Below are 19,861 nucleotides of genomic sequence, written 5' to 3' on the forward strand. Positions count from 1 at the left end.
AGGCTGGCCTTGAACTCGAAGTGATCCTCCTGTCTCAGCCTCAGAGTGCCGGGGATACAGGCGTGAGCCATCACACCCAGCCAGTATAACATAATATTAATGGTGTTATATGTGATGGTAACTACTATTCTTGGTTTTGAAATTTTACTTTATGATTTTAGAAACCATGTATACAGGACTGTGCAAATTAAGTGCATCTGTGTGCTCCATGAAATATACGATATTTAATCTTATCTGTTCACACTATTTAAAGTCCTATGATTTTCAGCCACATGTGGTAGTACACGTCAGTAATTCTAGCACCCTGAGAGACTGAACTCAACTGGGGCAACTTAGCAACTAAGTGAGACCTTCCTTAAAATAAAAAAATTTACAAAATAATTTTTTTAAAAAAGGATTATGGACACAGCTCATTGTGAAGGCCCTTGGTTGAATACCCAGTATGGGATGGTGATGGTGGAGGGGCAAAGTCCTACGATTTTCCACTCTGCTTTTCCAACAGTGGGAAATAGTGAGGACCACATTTTGTAGATGTGCATTGTATGCCTGATTTCAAAAGCCGTCTGTTAAAAAGGAAAAGATGGTGGCATACATCCTCGTTTTCCTCACAAACTTTCTATTAGATACTTTACAGCTTTGTAAACAAATGAAGAAAAAGTGAACAAATAGTTTGAATCTACAGCTTTAGACTGTGGCTTTCTTTTTCAAAAGAGGTTTCCAGGAAGTTTAATCTGTAAGCAGTAGCTGGATCACTGCAATGCCCAAACGGTATTTATTTAGCTTCCGCTTTGCAACCATGTTAAGCTGAAGGGATGCCCTTCAGCTAGTTTCTACCTACTTAATACACTGTGTGACATCTGGAGATCTCCTGATGCTGACTGAAATTGGTAAAACATACCCGACATATTATTACTTTTCTTGAACAAATTCTGCGGTAAAATCAGAGAAAAAAATAAATTTGAGAATCTGAAGAAATATTTAAATCCCCCCCGCTGCAGTGCTGAGAATTGAACTCAGGCCTTGTACATGCAAGACAAGCAACTCTAACCACTGAGCTATACTCCCAGCCCAAGAATATATAATCTTTAAGAAGACAGCATGACAATGAAGACTGAGAGCCATGGATGAAGAATTTTATATTTTTGGTAAATTCGTACTAAGACTGGAACTTTATTCTGTATATCTAAAGAAATCAACAAAAGGCACTCCAAATATCACTACAGCAACATCTACATTTGTGAGAACTATAGTAACATCCCAGTTATGATAAGAATATATGGTACATGCACTTTCTATGGATCAAAGTTTATTATTTCCCCATTTCTCTATTGGTTATAACCAGTGACCATATGGAAAATTTTTGGAATTTTGAGCATTAAACAATTATTTCAAGGAGATATGAAAATGGCCCCTAGGCTGGACATGATGGCACATGTCTGTAATCCCAGCACTTGGGAGACTGAGGCAGAAGGATTGCTACAATTTGAGGTCAGCCTGGGCTACAGAGTGAGTTCAACACCAGTCTGAACTACATAGTAAGACTCGGTTTCAAAAAAAAAAAGTCTCCCTAACATCAATTTTAAACTTTAAAAATTCAATAATTACTTTCATATTCTAAGATACAATTTCAAATGAGTAAAAAGCAAAAAAAAAAAAAAAGAATTATAATATGCCAAGTATGGTGGTACACACCTGTAATCCCAGCACTCAGGAGGCTGAAGTAAAAGAATCACTGTGAGTTCGAGGCCAGCCTGGGCTACAAAGTGAGTCCTAGGTAAGGCTGAACTGGATAGTGAGACCCTGTCTCAAAAAGACTAAAAATAAATTAATAAATAAAGCCATATTTTTAGAGAAAGAATGATAAGCTTTTCCTGATCCCTAAAGATGAGGTAATATCCCCTTATGTATTCTGAAGTGTTTCCCAGTTTTGGCCAGTTCACACTGTTTTACCTGATCGTACGCAATCCGTGGCATGCAGATCATGTGCACATGTGTCTCTCACACACAGAATAGTTAAGTGTGACATATTCAAGTATAACTATTGCTAAGTCTCCCATTTGGGAATTAAACTTTTAATTTCAGTTCATTAGCATCTCCTCCACAATAAATTTAATTATTGATGAACTAAGTAAAAATAACTGACTTAGAGCAGGATCTATAGATTTCAGTTCTGTGAATCACTGAAATTTTATGTAAATTTACATAAATGTACATTTTCTAGGTACTTATGCACAGATTTCATCGGATTTTTAAAAAGTTTAAAACCACTTCACCTAAAATCTTGCTTTATAAGTTCTACAACTCTCCACTCCATATTTAAAACTGCCTAAGATGAACCATTAATGCTTCAGTAACACCTCTGCCTCTTAAACAGGAGTCAAAACAAACATCTATTGCCGAAATGAGTTGTATGTCTATATTATCCATATGACGCTCACGTACAGTTTCACATGAATGAATATGTGTTATCAGCAATTCCTGGGCTCTGAGGAAGAAACATGACCTGAACTTACAGGTCACAGACAACCTCTGGCACACAGCACATTTTCTGCTGTCGTCAGAGGCTATTCATTCACAACTTGGACTCCTGATGTTGCTGGCTTTCTTTTCTAATTTTATCTTGTTCCTATTACTACCACACAATTTTATGTTAAAGTCGGCTAAAAAGTAAAGAGCATAGGCACTAGAGGCACATAAATTTAAACTATCTTAAAACTACCACACTCTTTAAAAAGGTTTGAAATTCGAAACTCTTGATTATTAAAGAAACACATGACTTAAGTCTCTTCCTGCCCAGAATTGATGAAATAGTGATTTAGGGATTATTTACTGTAGATACCATCTAATTTCTTTTTCCCTTTATATATTAAAGATCAAACCAGAATCATTTTCTGGCGAGCCAGCAGATATTGAATAACTTAGGAAGCAAGTGGATATGCTTTTCAGAGTCTAGGAAAGTGGGCTGGATTTGACATTGGAATCTAACATCCTTGAGGATTATGGATAAAGCCATGTATGAGACTGCTTAGCAGTGTACAGAGCAGGGGATAGAACTCTCGGGACCATGACTTAAAATGCATGAGAGACAAAAGGAAATGCGAACAAGAAAGATCATCAGAGTGGAAGGAGAACAAGGACAGTATGTAGGGACCTAGGGAGAAATTCCAAAAAAAGAAATTACTTCATATGCACCAAAAAACCTGAAAGCTGAGATGAGGAAGGGGAGGAGGAGGTAGGGGAGTTAGGAGGCTGCTGCGCCCAAATTGGGGTGCTTCTGCCCACACAGTCCGAGTAAACTTGAAGGGGCTGAAGTAATGGATGGGGACGGAGGTGAAGATGGTGTGGAAATTACTGCTGAAAAACCGGATCAAGGCAGGACTTTTAACTAAACACAGTTTTCAGTCTAAAATCAAAGATCTAGGGGGAAAAGTAAGTTTGGGGGCAAAAATTACTGAAGGAGCAAGGAAAAGGAAGAAAAAAATTAAGAGCCAAAATATATAGCATTAACTTTGGACAGGATCTGAGGAAAACAGAGGACAGGCATTTCCAACGCTGGTCTGCAGGCTGCGTGGCCTGCAATGATGTGGCCCAGACTAGACCTCTCATGCTGCTACGCGGCTGAACAGCATCAGAGATGCTCTAGTAGGGGCTGCACAGGTGACAGCAAATGCTGCACAGGGGGGTTCAGGGCAGCGATAACCCCACCTCTTGTGTCGGTGAAATCGAAATCCACATGTAAGTCAGGTGTACAGACCTGTGCCTGGGAGGCTGAGGCAGGAGGACTGCAAGTGTGAGTCCTATGTAAGCAATTTAGCAGCTTTGTGAGAACCTGTCTCTATGTAGCTCAGTGCAATCCCTAGTGCAAAAAAGCCACCTTATCAGGCATTACATGTGCTTGTGATACTTGCTGAGTAAAGCTCAGTGATTAAGAATAATAATACTGTCAGGCGTGGTAGTGCACGCCTCTAATTCCAGCACTCAGGAGGCTGAGGCAGGAGAATCACCACAAATTTGAGATCTGCCTGAGTTACAAAGTGAGCTCAAGGCCAACCTGAACTGCACAGTGAGACCCTGTCTCAAAAAGGATAAAATAATAATAATAATAATACAGTGAACAGTAAGCTAAACATGAGCTACAGTGAGGAGAATGACAGCTGGGCTCAGAGAGGAAACTTGGTGCCCAAGTTTCTCATTTCTACAGTCACATGAGTATGGGGTCAATTCTGCATCTAACCCTCAAACTCTGTATGATCTATGTGGGCCTCCTCTACATATATCTGTATTATGGTTTTGGTGCCCAGTTTATTCTGGATAAAACTCTAGTCATAAAACTGTCCCTCCTGACTTAGGGGTGGAGTTTCTTCACTAACTGAAAACACCCCCAAAAAACGAAACCCACGCAATTCCATTACAATAGCCCTCGACCACTCCTCTGAACTTCAGGAAAAGCCAACACTGGGTCTCACTGTAGCTGCTACCCTGGCTCTGCCACTTGTACCAATAAACTACCCGAGTCCCACACCAGCCGCCCGTCTCCAAACTGCCTGCATGTGTACGGCAGACAGCTGCCACCTCTGGCAGTACTCATTCTCCCTTCATACAGTGTCTCAATAGAGTGTTTCCTAGAAATGACACTCTACTTTTTTCTCAGTAACTGGCTTGCTGAACCTCTAACTTGTGACTCAGTTTCTTTCTGGAACCTCCTCACAATATGATCCAAGGAGCAAGACATGTGTGCAAGTGAAGACAGGTCTTTATTATTAAGCAGCCGTATAAGTTTTCTTAGTTATTAAAATTGGGCTTGTGTTGTTTTGAAAGATAATTTAATTAAACACTTTTTTTTAGCAAGAGTGATATAGGAAGTATAAAAAATCTATCAAGTAAATTTTGCTCATGATAGTGTTACAATTACATATATAATATTGCTCATACTAAAAAATGGGTTGCTTATTCACTAATTTTTGGCATGTACAGAGTTGCAAACACATTCAACTCAAAGAAAGCTTTTTTTTTTGGTATCGGCATTCAAACTCATAACCTTGTGCTGCCAGGAAGGTGCTTATGCACTGAGCTGTATCCCTAGCCCCTCGATCATTTTCTTTCTTTTAAATCGGTACGACTCCGCGCTTGCAAAGCAGACACTTATGCCATTGGGCTAACTCCCCAGCCCCCCCTTTTTCCCTTGATCATTTTCTTGACCAGACTTGCGTAAGCTCTAACTCCTCAGAGAAAAAAAGCTGATCAATTCACAATTATATTTTATTCATGTCATTGATTTTTGGCATTATATATATTTGTGAATAACAACTTCCAAGGATGATGTGTACATAAACAGTAAAACTAATTCAAAAATTTCAACAAGCACCTGGCAAACTAAGAACTAAAAGTACTTCCATCCAACAAGACATTAGTGTATTCATTTCACAAAAACAAGGTCAAATATCCCACTAGTTTTTATGTTTAAATGTTATAATAAGTTTCTTTACATACGTTAACTAATTCTTCCTCACTCAGTTTTTTTTTTTTTTTTTTGTCTTTTTCCTTTTTATCGGTACCGGGGATCGAACTCACGACTGCCTGCCTGCAAGGTAGGCGCTTATGCCACTGAGCTAAATCCCCAGCCCCCTCTCACTCAGTTTTTGACTCAGGCAAGTTAGAAGGCTTACACATGGTCCTTTTCTTTCTTGAATTCTGAAAATATGTGCTAGAAAAACAGTCGATTAAACACTGGCAGTGAACACTGTGTCAGTGCCCCTAACAATGCCCTGACTTCCTCTGCACAGAGTTGGATCACAAAGCTTCTCCTGTGTGTCCAAGTTAGGAGCTGGCTTCTTCATAACACTTAACTTGCAAGAGAAACACAAGGCTAGAGAACCAGCTGGCTCTTAACAGTAAGGTATCACGGCTGTGCTCATCATCAGCAGTGCTGAACTTGTAAAATAAAGAGTGTAACAGAAAACTAAGACATGCGAGGTTGTGAGTTCAATGTGACCCAAAACAAAACAAAACCAAGATAAACAAGAGTATCTATCTATATTTTCTTTATACTTTAGGAGATGCAAAAATAAAACAATTTCCTAGGGAATTTGATTAAGATCTGAACAAACTATATTGTTCAAATTTTATCTGCTAATTATACTAATTCTAAAGGGACTATATGCCAGGTAATAAACTTGGAACTGTGGAAATCTCAAAATAAGACCATGCTCCTGCTTATATGAAACTTAATTTTAAAAAAGTCTTTTAATGGACACAAAATATACAACAAATTATCAAGTAACAAATAGAAATTTTACTGAAATAGCATTAGCTCATTGTATGACTTTTTCCTATGGAAAATTATCAAGTATATTCTTCTGAATGGAGTTAAAACCCTGGTATAATTTTACTACAAGTGTAATAAAAGTTATAAATAAAAGTACTCTATTTCAGTATCATAAACTTCTCAAACTTCAAAATAAGTTTTGAGTTCCCAAAGTTCAAAATGTAAAATGCTTTGCCACGCTGTTCCGAGTCACATCGGAACAGCACTTGTGGCAGCTAACCCTGCAAGAAGGGCCACACCCGGGGCATCCACCCGGCCAATCACTGAGATGTGGTCACCTGGAGAAGGGCCATGGCTGAGTGACCGCAGAACCCTGGCCACTCTGCTTTTCTTCTTCGACCAGTCATCACCGTCTCACAGGCGCAGCTGCCTAGAAATTCCCTCCTGTAATCCAGTCTTTAGCCTGCCTCCCCCACAGGCCATTTAAAATGGCAGCGTGGGGAAGGAGGGTGACAGGGAAGCCACCAGCAAGATCTCCTTTTGCCCACTGCTGGTCCTCTTCCATAGGCTGCACTCCTGGGGAAAAACTCGAGTCTGAGTCCTGGCTCTGACATTAAATAGCTACTGACCTTGAGAAAGCCCATACTTTGAATTTTTCACTTTATTTCACAACAGACAGATACAGGTTTTCTTCCTTTCTGTTAAAAAAAAAATTCCAACTTAGAGGCTTTAGCTGGGATTTAAAATCAGATAACTGTTTGGAATATATTAATACATATGATAGCTAAGGTAGTTATACTGCTGATTTCTCTGAGTCACTGAAGAGAAAGGTCTGTACTAGTATTGTCTGAATAACTCAACGCAGAGGTCTCATACCGAGTAATTGATTTGAAGATAATACGCAATATATACACCATTGTTAACCCCAATTATCATGTTTTGAATTTTTTTCTTTAAAATGAAAGAAAGATAACTGTTTGAGATCCTGTATCAAAAAATAAAAAGAGCTGTTACAGCTCAGTGTGAAGGCCCTGGTTCAATTTCCGATAGAGGAAAAGAAAAAGGTTTCTGTCATCAAAGGCTGAGCCTGTGGAACTCTGGGCGGGAACCAGGCAGCCTGGACTCCTCTGGAGGGTTAGGATTAACCAGTTCCTCTGCACCACGCCCTAGGAGCAGGTTCAGTGCCTAGTGAGTGCTGGATTCAGGCTTGCTCCTACCTTTGAAAGGAGGCTGGGAAATGCTGTGTATCTTTAAAACAAAGAAAAAGGAACAAAAAAATATGAAACATAGCAGGCAGATGCACATGAAGAACAGATAGATATGAAAAAGCCAGTAACCATAAAAGTGAGAGCACTCATTTAAGCTTAAAATTCACAAGACTAGATAAACTCTAACATGGACAATAAATGAGGAAACTAGTAAACTGGAAGCTGGGATAAGGAATTCCCACTGAGAACAACAGAGAGGAAGTAGGATGAAAATATGGAAAGAATTAAAGGCCATCAAGAATGGATTAAGAGGCTTTAATATGTCACGCAAAAGTTCCAGAATGTGAAAATTAAAGGCTGTGAAACACTATCTAAAGAAAAAAGTGGCTGAAAAAATTTCTGTACTGTAAAAATAAATGTCTTTGGATAGAAATATAGAGCAGGATCTGGGTGTGGTGGTGCATACCTGAAATCCCAGCCTTTGGGAGACAAAGCAGGAGAACTGCCAAGAGCTCCTGGCCAGCTATACAATGAGTTTAAGGCCAGTCTGAACCACACAGGGAGACCCTGTACCCCCCACCCTCCCCCCAAAAAAAGGGAAAAGGAAAAAAATACAAAGCAACAAAGAATATGAAAATATGGATATACCACAGTAATAATACCAAACATCAAGGACACAGAGTGCACACAAGTATATACAATTCACATCCACTAGAACAGCTACAATTAAAAAGAAACAAGTGATGCCAAGGATCTGAAGACAGCGGGACCCCTTATGCTGCTGGTGGGAAAGCATGGCAGTGCAGGCTGTTTGGAAACCAGGCTGGCAGCGCCTCACAGGGTACCATCACAGGATCCACTCCAGCTGTATACCTAAGTGAAAACACACATCTATGTAAATTCATATATTTCTATATGGTTTGTAGGTACGTAACAATACTCAACAATAGGAGCAGCTAGAAAAATAAAGTATAATCCATTGCTTCTAATCTTTAAAAGAACAGAAGAAACTAATGCAAAGCCAATCTAAATCCTAGGAAGATTTTCTACAGAATTAGACAAATTGACTATATGTCACATACAGAGGAGTAAAAACCCAATACAATTCTAGGAAAAAAAAAAAAAAAAAAGGATGTACGGATTCTGTTTGCCAAATACCAAGACTTACAAACAGCACTGGAGCACATAACTTTCTATAGCAAAGAAAAAGATTTTCTCTACTTGTCCTATATACAAAGGTCAATTTTAAGGCCTAAATGTTGAAAAATTAAATTTAAAACAAATTGAAAATACTAGAAAAATAATTTATGATCCTAGTAAAAAAATTCTTAAATACCATGCACAAAATTAAATACACAGGATATACAAGATACTTAAAACATACACCAAATAAAACATCTAGACTACAAAAGGAGAAAAGAAGATAAACTACCCAACAGATAAATGAGAAAATTATTCACATGAATGAAGCAGAGGATACCTGAATCTTACTAGCGATCAGGAAAATGCAAATTAGAACAAAAAGAAAAGAAAGCAGAAAAGGAAAAAAAGAGAAGAAAAAAGGGCCATGGATATAGCCCAGCAGTATGGCCCCTGCCTGGTAAGCACAAGGTTGTGAGTTTGAGTTTCAGAACCAAAAGAAAAAAGAAAAAAGAAAACGAAAAGAGATTCTGTTTCATACACTTCAGACTGGTAAATTTTTCAAGTTTGATAGTATAAACTATTAAGCAGGGAAAAGAGAACCCTCATGCTTTGGAAAACAATTTGGAAACATCTAGTAACAGACCTAATGTACATACCCACAAGCCAGCAATTCCATCTCTAGGTATCCTATTTCAAAATAAAAACAGAAACAAGAATGCTCACCAAAACGTTTTTTCTCTCTTTTGTTTTTGGTACAGGGGGATGGAACTAATGACCTTGTGCTTGCCTTGACCTTTGCACCGCTGAGCTAAAGCCCCAGTCCCTAAAAAAAAGTTTTTTTGTAATACAAAAAAAAGACAGCAAATCAAATATCCTTTAGGGAAATAGAAGGCTGGTTTAGCCTGGCATGGTGGCTCACGCCTGTAATCCCAGTATTCAGGAGGCTGAGGCAGGAGGATTGTTGGGAGTTTGAGATGGGGTTGGGGTACAAAGTGAGCTCAAGGCCAGCCTGAACTGCTAGTGAGACCCTGCCTGAAAAAGACAAAAAAATAAAATGAAAAATTTTTAAAAAGGCTGGCTTGAGGCAAACATTGCTTCATTTTGGTAGTTTCAAATGCTGGCAACAACCTACTACCATAGAGTAGATATTCTAAAAATGCTTGCAGTTAGACGAATGATAAAAATGGTGCTATATAAAAGAGGGTGGAAAATTAAGAAACAGCTTTTGCTAGAGATAGAGAACCGAAATGGATGAAAATCCCTGGTTTCATGAAATGAGACAGTAAGTAAATTACAGAGCATGATAAATACCCTAGTGGTAAGAGCCATGAAGCAGGAAAAGGCGGCCAGGGAGCACCTGGGAATGGGCTATCACTTCACACTGCAGGGCCACAAAAAGCCTCATGTATAGGGACCCTGTGAATACAGACTTGCCTGGGACTCAGAATTGCAAGGAGGCCAGCGCGGACAGCCTGCAGAGAAGGGTGGAGGCCAAGAAGCGGTCTGGGGGAGAGGGCAGGACACAGTCCAAGCAGAGCGGGAAGGCAGGGACACCCTCACAAGGTTTTTGTTTTTCTTTTCTTTAAAGAGCAAAAAACAATAATGATACAAAATTTCAAAACAAGACAGTAGGAAAACAACAATGGATAATATATTGGGTATTCTTATCTTCAAAGTAATTGCTCAGATTATAAGACATAGGCATGAAAAATTGATCAAACAATATAAGCACAAACCTTTCTTTTTGATGAATAGAAATTAGTAGTAAAACTATCTTAACTACCTTGTGTGTGTGTGTGTATATATACATATATATATATCCCAGTTTCTCTTTTCTTTTGAACAGTTTCTTCCCATTTGCCATTAAGTATTGCACATTTTAGATTAAAAACATTACAACAATATTGTGCAGTCATGCTTATAGCAGCACAATTTGTAACAGCGAAATCTTGGAAACAACCCAAATGCCCATCAACCAAGGAATGGATAAAAAGATGTGATCTTTTTATACGAGGTACTACTCAGCCATTAAAAAGGATAAACTTGAGACTTTCATAGGTGAATGGATGAAACTTGAGACCATACTCATAAGTGAAATCAGACAGGACTGTCTCTAGTATAGGAAGCTGAAGGAGTTGGTAAGGTCCTCAGAAGTTTTAGGCAAAGGAATTCCAGGATCTAAAAAGTGTAATAGGATCATTCTGGCTACTGCACTGAAAACAGACTAAATGGGGGAAATATAACCTAGGGAAGAGAGAACAATGGTGGAACCAGAGATGGGTAGACTTTTGAATTTAATATTTTTATGAACAAAGAGGAAAACATACCCAGATGTGGAGATGTAAGCCTGTAATCTTAGCAACTGGAAGGCTGAGACAGGAGGATTGCCACAAGTTCCAGGTCAGCCTTGGCTACATAGTGAGTTTGAGGCCAACCTATATTATATAGAAAGACAAAACAAAGCCCAAAACAAAACAAAGTCCCCTGCCCCAAAAAAGGAAATATGATTTGCTCCTCCAAAACTTAAAAACTGTATTCATTCACTTATGCTAGGGGGCTGGGGATTTAGCTCAGCAGCATAAGCGCCTGCCTTGCAAGCAGGCAGTCGTGAGTTCGATCCCTGGTACTGATAAAAAGACAAAAAAAAAATTACAAAAAAAAATCACTTATGCTGTAAGCAGAGCATTTTATTGCATTGACAAATACACACAGACACACAACATACACAGAGTTTACAACATGATGTTGTGAAGCAAATCATTTTTTGAGTGATGTGCCCTTTCTATAACTTCTCCTTCCCACAGATATAAGAAAAAGTAGTAGGTTTTTATAGAACTTTATTGCTTATAATTTAATAACTGTAAAAGAGAAAGGGAATGCATGAGCTGTACCAGGAATTAGTTATGTCCTTGAAATAAAAGGAGTTCGCATCTTTTGGAGAGGAACACAGGAATATTTATTGGTGAAATTATATAATGTCTGGGATTCACTTCAAAATCACTCAGGGGAGTAAGAATAGTGGGTGGGGAAATGGATAAGACAAGATTGGCTATAAAGTGACAATAACTGCAGATGGGTAAAGAATAAATCAGACTCAGTATATTATTTTCTCTACTTTTGTATGTGCTTGAAATTTTCCATAATATAAAGTTTAAAGGAGTAAAAACAACCTGTACCAAGTACATTGGCTTTACATAAGAATCAGCTCTGTATGGACATTCGCTTTTGTTTCCGAATTTTGGAAAACACAGGAGAACACCTGTGCATGTGATTCTACCTTTTTGGGAGGCATTCCACTTTCAGTTAAAAAGGTGGAGATTGGAGTTGAGTAAACAGGTTAATCAATATCCTTAATTAATTTACATTTGAACTAAAGCTTGGGTAATCAGTAGTTTTAAAAACAAGTATGATTTCCTGTGTAAGCCAACTCAACTAGGATAGACTATGTATTACAGACTTGGAAAGAATTTGGCAGTATAGTTGATGACAAATTGAAAATATTTGAAAAAAAAAAAAAAAACAAAAACAGTACCTGTACTGAATGTGTACCTTTTTTCTAGTCATCAGTCCTTATGCAATACAGTACAGTACTACTTATAGAGTTTTTTCCTTTTCTTTCCTTTTTCTTTTTTGGTGTTTTGAGACAGGGTCTCACTACATAGTTCCGGGTGGCCTTGAACTCACTCACTATGTATCCCAGGCAGGTCTTGAACTCTTGGTGATCCTCTTGCCTCAGCCTCCTGGAGTGTTGGAATTTTAGGCAGGATCACAGACATGCACCACCACACCCAGCCATAGAGCATTTTCATTACATTAGGTATTTTACATAATCTAGACACATCTGCTACATGCAGATACTATATCATTTTATATAACTTGAGCACCAGCAGATTTGGCATCCTAGTATGGGGGTTTTGTCCTAGACCCAATCTCTCAAAGGTACAAGGGATGACTCTATCATGTGCAGGATCTGGGAGAGAATCTAAAAATTAAACTGCAGAGGTCATTCTAAGTGAGCCAAACAGCATTCAAATCCAGTGGGCTAACTGCCTTCTAAGAGCCACGAGTTCCTTCACAGCCGTTTACAAGTGCTAAGAGGCAATGCAAGTCACACTCACAACACTGGGAAAGAGGTCTGATTCCATTACAACCACACCTGCAGATCCAACCTGAACTACAGCATGAAAATAAGGCTCTTAGTATTTTCCACAGAGACGTCAATACTATGCATTTCTTATATAGAATTTCATAATAGAGAAACTACTGGGGAAAAAAAGCAAAGAATCCCTGAGAATAAAATATACAATGTCTGAGAAACATATGAGGAGAGTTTTGTTTTGACATGCTGAAAGAAATACACATTTCTGGTAAAAATTACATGAGTACCTTATTTAGAAGGAGTAGCACTCCAACAACTTCAGAAACAAACTAAAGAACAATCAGCACAGTCAGGAGTGACCCAGAACAAGCAGTCAACTCAGAAACTGTCCAAAGGCGCAACCCTCCTTGTACACTACAGCCTGGGGTCTCCGGGGCATAAGTGGACCAGTAGTGAAACAGGACACTCCCCCTCCCCTTGCAAAAAAACAAAAAAACATGAGTAAAGTGTGGTGGTGCATGCCAATCATCCCTGTGCTCCAGACCAGCCTGGGCAACAAAGTGAGCTCAAGGCCAGCCTAAACTGTATAGTGAGACCCTGACTCAAATGCATACACACATACATACATACATACATACATACATACATAGCATGAGTGAAATCACAAAGTCCTTAAAATTGAAAACTTTAGTATATTTGCCCAGAGGTTATATATCATTATTATCATGTAAAATACTGTGTCCAAACATGTAATCTCCTTAGATTCCACATTAAAAAACAGTAAAAGCAAACAAGTAACATTAATACAGGCAATATACTGACTGGGGATTTAGCTCAGTGGCATGGGTGCCTGCCTTGCAAGTGCATGGTGGTGAGTTCGATCTTGAGTACCAAAAAAAAGTAATACACTTTATTTAACTCAACATATTTATATATTTTCATAATACAATTTCAACATATAATCAGAAAATTACTGAGATGATATATAACCTTTTTTCCTCCAAACTGAAGTCTTTCACTCCCAACACATTTCAATTCAGAGTACACATTTCAAATCTTCAGGAGTCACACGTGGATACTATATCAGATAGCACGGGTCCAGATAATATTTAATGATAATAATGGTAATCATAAAGCTCTTTAGAGGATCTGGAACAAGGTCACTACTTCACTGCTGCTAAAAATACCTGGGATTATTCTAATGCTTTACCTCCATAAGCAAATGAAATAATTGGGTTTTTAAGAAAATATTCTAGCCAAGCATGGTAGCACACACCCGTAGTCCTAGTACTTGGGAGGCTGAGGCAGAAAGAATGCTGCATGTTAGAGATCAGCCTGAGATACGCAGTTCAATGCCTGCCTGAAATAAAAGCAAGATCTCATCTCAGAAAACAAAATTCTGGTCAGCTATGGTGGCACATAGTTTTAATCCCGGGTGGTTGAGACCAGAGAATCATGAACTTGAGGCTAAAATGGGCAGCTGAACCTCAAAACAAAAAGCAAGGCCTAAGGACACAGCTCAATGATACAATGTCCCTGGGCTTGATCCCCAGGACTGGGGAAAAAAAAAAGAAAAAGCAGTGGCACATGCCTGTAATCCTCTGGGAGGCTGAGACAGGAGAATCACAAGTTCAAAAACAGAACAAATTAGTGAGACTTAATTTCAAAAAAAGTGGGGAGGGGGATGTTTATGGGCTGGGAATTCAGCTTAGTGCAAAGACTCTGGGTTCAAACCTAGAACCACTTTAAAAAATAATACTAGGGGCTGGAGGTTTAGCTCGCGGCATAAGCGCCTGCCTTGGAAGCAGGCAGTCCTAAGTTTGATCCCCGGTACTGATAAAAAAGGAAAAAGACAAAAAAAAGAAAAAAAAATAATACTAATGGAATGCTACTTCTACATAAAGAAGAATAAATGAGTCACTTATTCTTCATAGTGTGACCATAACGTTAAGTGAAACAATCAGATATCCAAGCTTAAACAGTGCATGGCTTTTCTTATATGAAAAACTCAAAGTACTATGAAGTGTAAAATAATAGGTAGACAATAGGAAACAGGAAGATAGGGTTTACAAAAGGGAAGGAGACCAAAAGCTGGAGGGCAAGGGAAAAGGTTGAAAAATACAATTAAGATATGTTATATACATGTATCAACTCCCCATGAAGAATATAATTGTGTGCAAACATGTACTCATAAAAAGTAAAAATTGGGGTGGGGAATATAGCTCAGTGGCACAGTGCCTGCCTGGCAAGTGCACGGTCCTGAGTTCTTGGTACAAAAATAAATAAACAAATAAATATTGAAAATATACTTAAGTTATTAAATGTTTCTCCGTTGAGGTTAAAACTTAACACAGCCATACAAAAACTATCACTATAGGCCAGTGCTTTCTTATTTCTTTGCATTCCTTGGGAGACAAGAAAAACAGGTAATTCCAAACTAATGCTGAATTAAATCTGACATTCATTTATCCAACTAGCACTTGGTCCCTGAGTACCTACAATGGGTGAGCTGTTGTTTTAGACACACAGGATACATAGATAAGGTATGGTTCTTGCCTTAAGATGAATTACAGTCTAGTCTAGTAAGTAAGATACTTAGATAATACGCTATCCAGGACCACAGCTCACTCTTAGTATCATACAGCAGGACTAATAATAACACGAGCTACAGAAACGAGCTGCAAGATTTTTTAGCAACCATATGTTTTATAAAAAAGGAAAAAGGGGCCAGGGCTATGGCTCAGTGGTAGAGCACGCACCCAGCACACAGGTGGCCCTGGGTTCAATTCTCAGCACTGCCAAATTAAAAAAAAAGCAAAAAGAAACACAAATTGTAATTAAGATCTCTTAATTTTCTTTTTTCCTCCCATTTTTAGGGGTACCAGGAAGATCTCTTAATTTTCCATACTGTTTTTAAGATCCAATGTGTATTTTATACTTAAAGACTATCTCAAATTGAACTACTCACATTTTAAGTGTATCAGGTGGCACTGTTATATACAGATCTATCTTTTTAGAAAATTGAAAATAATTTGGCAGTTACAGGAACAGGGCAAAGGTACCAGAAGGAGGCTTGAACCTGTGCATAAATTAAAGGAAAAGAGAGAAGGTAAGCATTATAATGATAATTGATAGGAAATATGGAAAAATCAAGGTCAAAAGACCTTGGTCAGCTTGAAAAAAGGACAGGGTTCAAAGAGAGAAAAAATTAAGCATATACAGAAATAAGTGCTAAGTGTGAGGTGAAAGAATAGGAAGCTGAGGAGTTACCGGTAGGACCCTCCCACTTTGTTCAGTGAATCACAATCTTATCAGCTTCCTTCCACACTGACAATATAAATTCCAAGGGACTCATTCATGAAACCATTTAATAGGACACACTAAATTGACACACTAAATTTTGTATAAGTGCAGTCATTTTCTAATTTGTTTCTGACAATCTTGAAATTCTGTCACTTTACCTCTAAACACAGAAATAATACTATAAATTCATTCTTCCTTTCCTTTTCAGCAAATCTGTACTTAATGCTTACTTTATGCCAAATGTGAGGTAAAGAGCACAGAGATTAGTAAGGTTCTCACTTTCGTGTGTGTGGCATATGGTACTCTCTAAACACAGCAAGTGTTCTGAAAACAAATTACATTGTCCTGTAAAGAAATATTGCATGTTGGGCCAGGGATGTAGCTCAGACGCGTAAGTACCTGCCTGCAAGTGCAAGGTCTTGTGTTCATTTCCCATACCAAAAAAAAAAAAAAAAAAAAAAATTACACATTAACTAAAATATATGCCAACAAAGGCCTTCACTTGGAAGTCTAAATCAGTGCTGTCCGATAAAAATTTCTGGTAAGGTGCTGTCATGTCTAATGAGTCAATACAATATGCTGCTAAAACAAGTGTACTATGAATAATGCAAACTGTACTAGAAACACACTAAATTTTTTCACATAAAATAACTTGAGAACTGCGAGTCACAAAAGAGAAAAATAAAGGACAAGAAGAAAGGATAGTTTAGTCTGCTGTCCACTCTACTTCCCCAAGACAAAACATCAATTTCCTGTCAATCTCTGATTTTTCCCATCATGTGAAATAGTAAAAATACTGTGTCAAGATAAATATTTTTTTAATTAGAAAAAAACAAAGCATTGGGGTTGTTTCTGTAGCAAAATGAGAATAAGCCTTTTATGTGAGAAAACTTATCTTTTGAAAATCAGGATTCATAAAATGAACAAAGTGTGCTTGGAACTCCAAACATCTTGTCCTTGACATTTATCAATTTCCCCAAACCTGTCCCATTTCTCTGAATGCTAAAGCTATTGCTAAAACACATGGTGACTCAACCTGTTCAGCAAAGGGAAGTGTAGTCTAAACCAGACTTTGAATTGAATAATTCCTGGTGTAGTAACTAGAAGAGCGGTTTGTGAGTGGGAGAGTACAATACACTCCGATCACTTGGTGTATCCACTGCCCATAAGGTATAATTTAAGTAACTACACAAACTTAATCAGAGATACAAGGTTCTACATGGGCATAGGTCTGATTCCATACTAAGAAGATGTGATAACTTAAAACTAATGAGGTGAGCAACTGAATGTCAGAGTCGCATTTTTTATGCTCAGCAACTTGTTCAACTTGTTAACCATCCCAATGAGACAGCCACCTTATAAATTAACTACACAATTTCCAGGTCTTCACATTTTGAGTCAAGCTAACGAAAACTAACAATGAGAAACGATATGTTTTTAGGTAGAAGAAATTTATGAATACCACCTAGAGTGATACAAAAACATGATCAGGTAAATAATGTTAAATAAAACCTCTGTACCATATACCTGGCAAATCAAAACCACGGAATCAGATCTGTAATAATTAACTTTCAGAGTCAAATTACTGTGCTACAGCTTACTGCAACAAAGCCAAAGGATTAGAACAATATGGTCTTATAATGACATCATTAGCTTGGTTTCCTAATAAAGCAAATTCACAGACAGCTAAAAAATAAAGTCTTAACACTTGAAGGAGGCAGGGCCAGGCAGGTCTTGTTTTCTTTTCGTTTTTTCCCTCTCTCGAATGATGTTCACTGCAAAAAAACCGGAGTTAACAGAAGACTGACTAAACACCGTACTTCTTAGTTTTAATATTCCCCCAGGTCTAAAACTGGGAAAAACAACTATCAATGTCCCACAAAAATAGGTTCTGCTTCAGATTCACCACTGCCTTTAGCACTAGCAACTAAAAACACTACTGTAAGAAGCACTCAATGAGACTTAGAAATTAAACAGCAAACCTAATCACACAGATTAGGTAAGCTTTTTTCAGTCACAAGTAATTTCTGCCCTAATTGTTCCCGTTGCCTTAGCGCTGTATTTTCTGGGCTCCAGGAGGCTGGAAAGATTTTTCTCTCAAAGTAATTCCGGGAAAGGTGGCGCTTTTTATATGCCTTAAATCATCCCTTCCTAAGATTCTTTTCCTTTTTTCCTCGCTTTTCCTTTCTCTTTCTTACTTTTTTTTCTTCCAAGATGCTTCAATACTACTGAAAGTTAATCGGTGGTTCTAAACCTGTCTGGCTCAAACTTGTCTGAAAACAGGAAAATGTTTTTTTAAAGTATGTTTTTCACCTAAAAGTTTCGCTCGGGGTGGGGAGAGGACAGGCAGGAAGGAAACCACAGTCTCGCGGACTACGTGTCTCTTCCCCGAAAGAGGCCAAGACTCGGCCTCCTCCGGACTGGGGGAAGGAGCCCTGTCCTCCCCGAGCGGCGCCGGTCCCCGGGAGCCCACTCGGGACCCTCGCCGCAACGCGGTGGCCACGGGGGCCGCGGACAAGTCCTTCTCCCTTGGCGAGGACCAGCCCCCAACCGCCGCGGTCAGGACCGCTGCCTCTCCGGCCTCCCCAAAACCCACTTCCGCGCAGCACCGCGCCCGCTTCCTCGGGGTACCGGACCCCGCTCCGGGCCGCGGCCGCGCGCACAGCAAGGAGGAAGCGGGAAGCGGCGGCAGGAAGCGCCCGCGCGGGCTCCTCGGCTCCGCTCCGCGCCCGCCGCCACCGCCGCGGCCTAGCCCGGCCCGCGCCCCGGCCTCACGCCGCCGGCCCTTCCCAGACCCCGGGGCTCCGAAGCTGCTCGAGCGGCCGCGCGGGGGGTCGACGCGCGGGGGCACCTACCAGCTGCTGACGGACCCAGCGCCACATGCCCCGGCCGTCGCCGTCGCGGCCCCGCGGGATGCGGGCGCCGAGGGGCTGCGGGTGGAGGCCGAGGAGCCGGAGGGGGCAGCGGGCGCAGCCCCTCGCGCTGAAGTTCCGCTCTTGGCCGGCGCCGCCTCACTCCCAGCGCCGGGGCCCCATCCCGCCGCGCGGGCCCCGAGGTCCTACAGGCGCGGCCCCGGCACCGTCCCTGCCCGGCGCAGCCAAGTCTGTCGCCGCGCCGCAACCGCCTTCATGATTGACCGTTGTCACCGAAGCGCCCCCGCCACCCCACCCCCGCCCGGGCCGGCCCCCGGCCCCACCCGGGCCCGCCCCCGGCGACCCGGCCCGTCCCCCGGACGTGACGAAAGGGGGTGCGCGGAGCAGGGGGGCGCGCTCCTTCGGAGCTCCGAACCGGGTCTGCGGTGCGGCGGACGCGGAGGCGAAGCGGAGACGAGTCCGGGTCTGCCGGGCTCCGCCTGCCCGGGGAGTCTGCGGCTGGCGGCCCACGCCGCTGCCGCTCCCTCCTGTTGCAGATCTGTTTCTGGCTGTTTGCCTTCTTTGGTGCGTGCGTCCCCCCTAACACGCACACGCATAGTCTGAAGTGTCAGTGACTCAAGGTTGGTCCCCAGAGGTCCCCGTTTGGGTTCGACGACATCGTGAAAGGCTCTATCTTAACACAAACATAAACCCTGTGCCTTCGCTAATGATTGAGGTGGAGCTCAGCAGAGGGTTGCAGCGCCCTGTGCCTGGGCCAGCCTGCGCCAGTGTTTCCTGGATGTTTTGGGTTGCTGTGCTAAACTGGATAGGCGCAGGAAAAATACTTTCTATGGAAAGATAGTTGTTTGCTTTTAACTGCCAAACGCCGGCAATCAGAAATACCCTAGAAGTAGCTTGGCGGAGGTAACCAAAGGGTGTATGACAAAGGTAAGCAGGAATAAAAGCAGCAGAAGCAAGGCTTCACTTTACT

At 40.5% G+C, this 19,861-nt stretch overlaps 1 protein-coding gene across 6 annotated transcripts in view; it reads right to left on the reverse strand.

Moving 5' to 3' along the window:
- The window catches only part of Atp11b (ATPase phospholipid transporting 11B (putative)), a 104,522-nt gene extending 85,373 nt beyond the window's left edge, over positions 1 to 19,149 (reverse strand). For 5 of the 6 annotated variants that reach the window (XM_063224366.1, XM_063224367.1, XM_063224370.1 and 2 more), the window contains exon 1: positions 18,874 to 19,149. In XM_063224366.1, coding sequence (XP_063080436.1) covers positions 18,874 to 18,900 — 27 coding nt within the window. In that variant the 5' untranslated portion in view covers positions 18,901 to 19,149. Of the gene's footprint in view, positions 1 to 1,692; positions 1,827 to 18,873 lie in introns of those variants that run through there. The other variant, XM_063224371.1, reaches the window with a different exon arrangement.
- Positions 19,150 to 19,861: the final 712 nt, after the last annotated feature.

Source organism: Cavia porcellus, unplaced genomic scaffold, assembly GCF_034190915.1.
Source record: "Cavia porcellus strain 051 isolate PalLab524CR breed Dunkin Hartley unplaced genomic scaffold, mCavPor4.1 scaffold_14, whole genome shotgun sequence".
Classification (NCBI taxonomy): domain Eukaryota; kingdom Metazoa; phylum Chordata; class Mammalia; order Rodentia; family Caviidae; genus Cavia; species Cavia porcellus.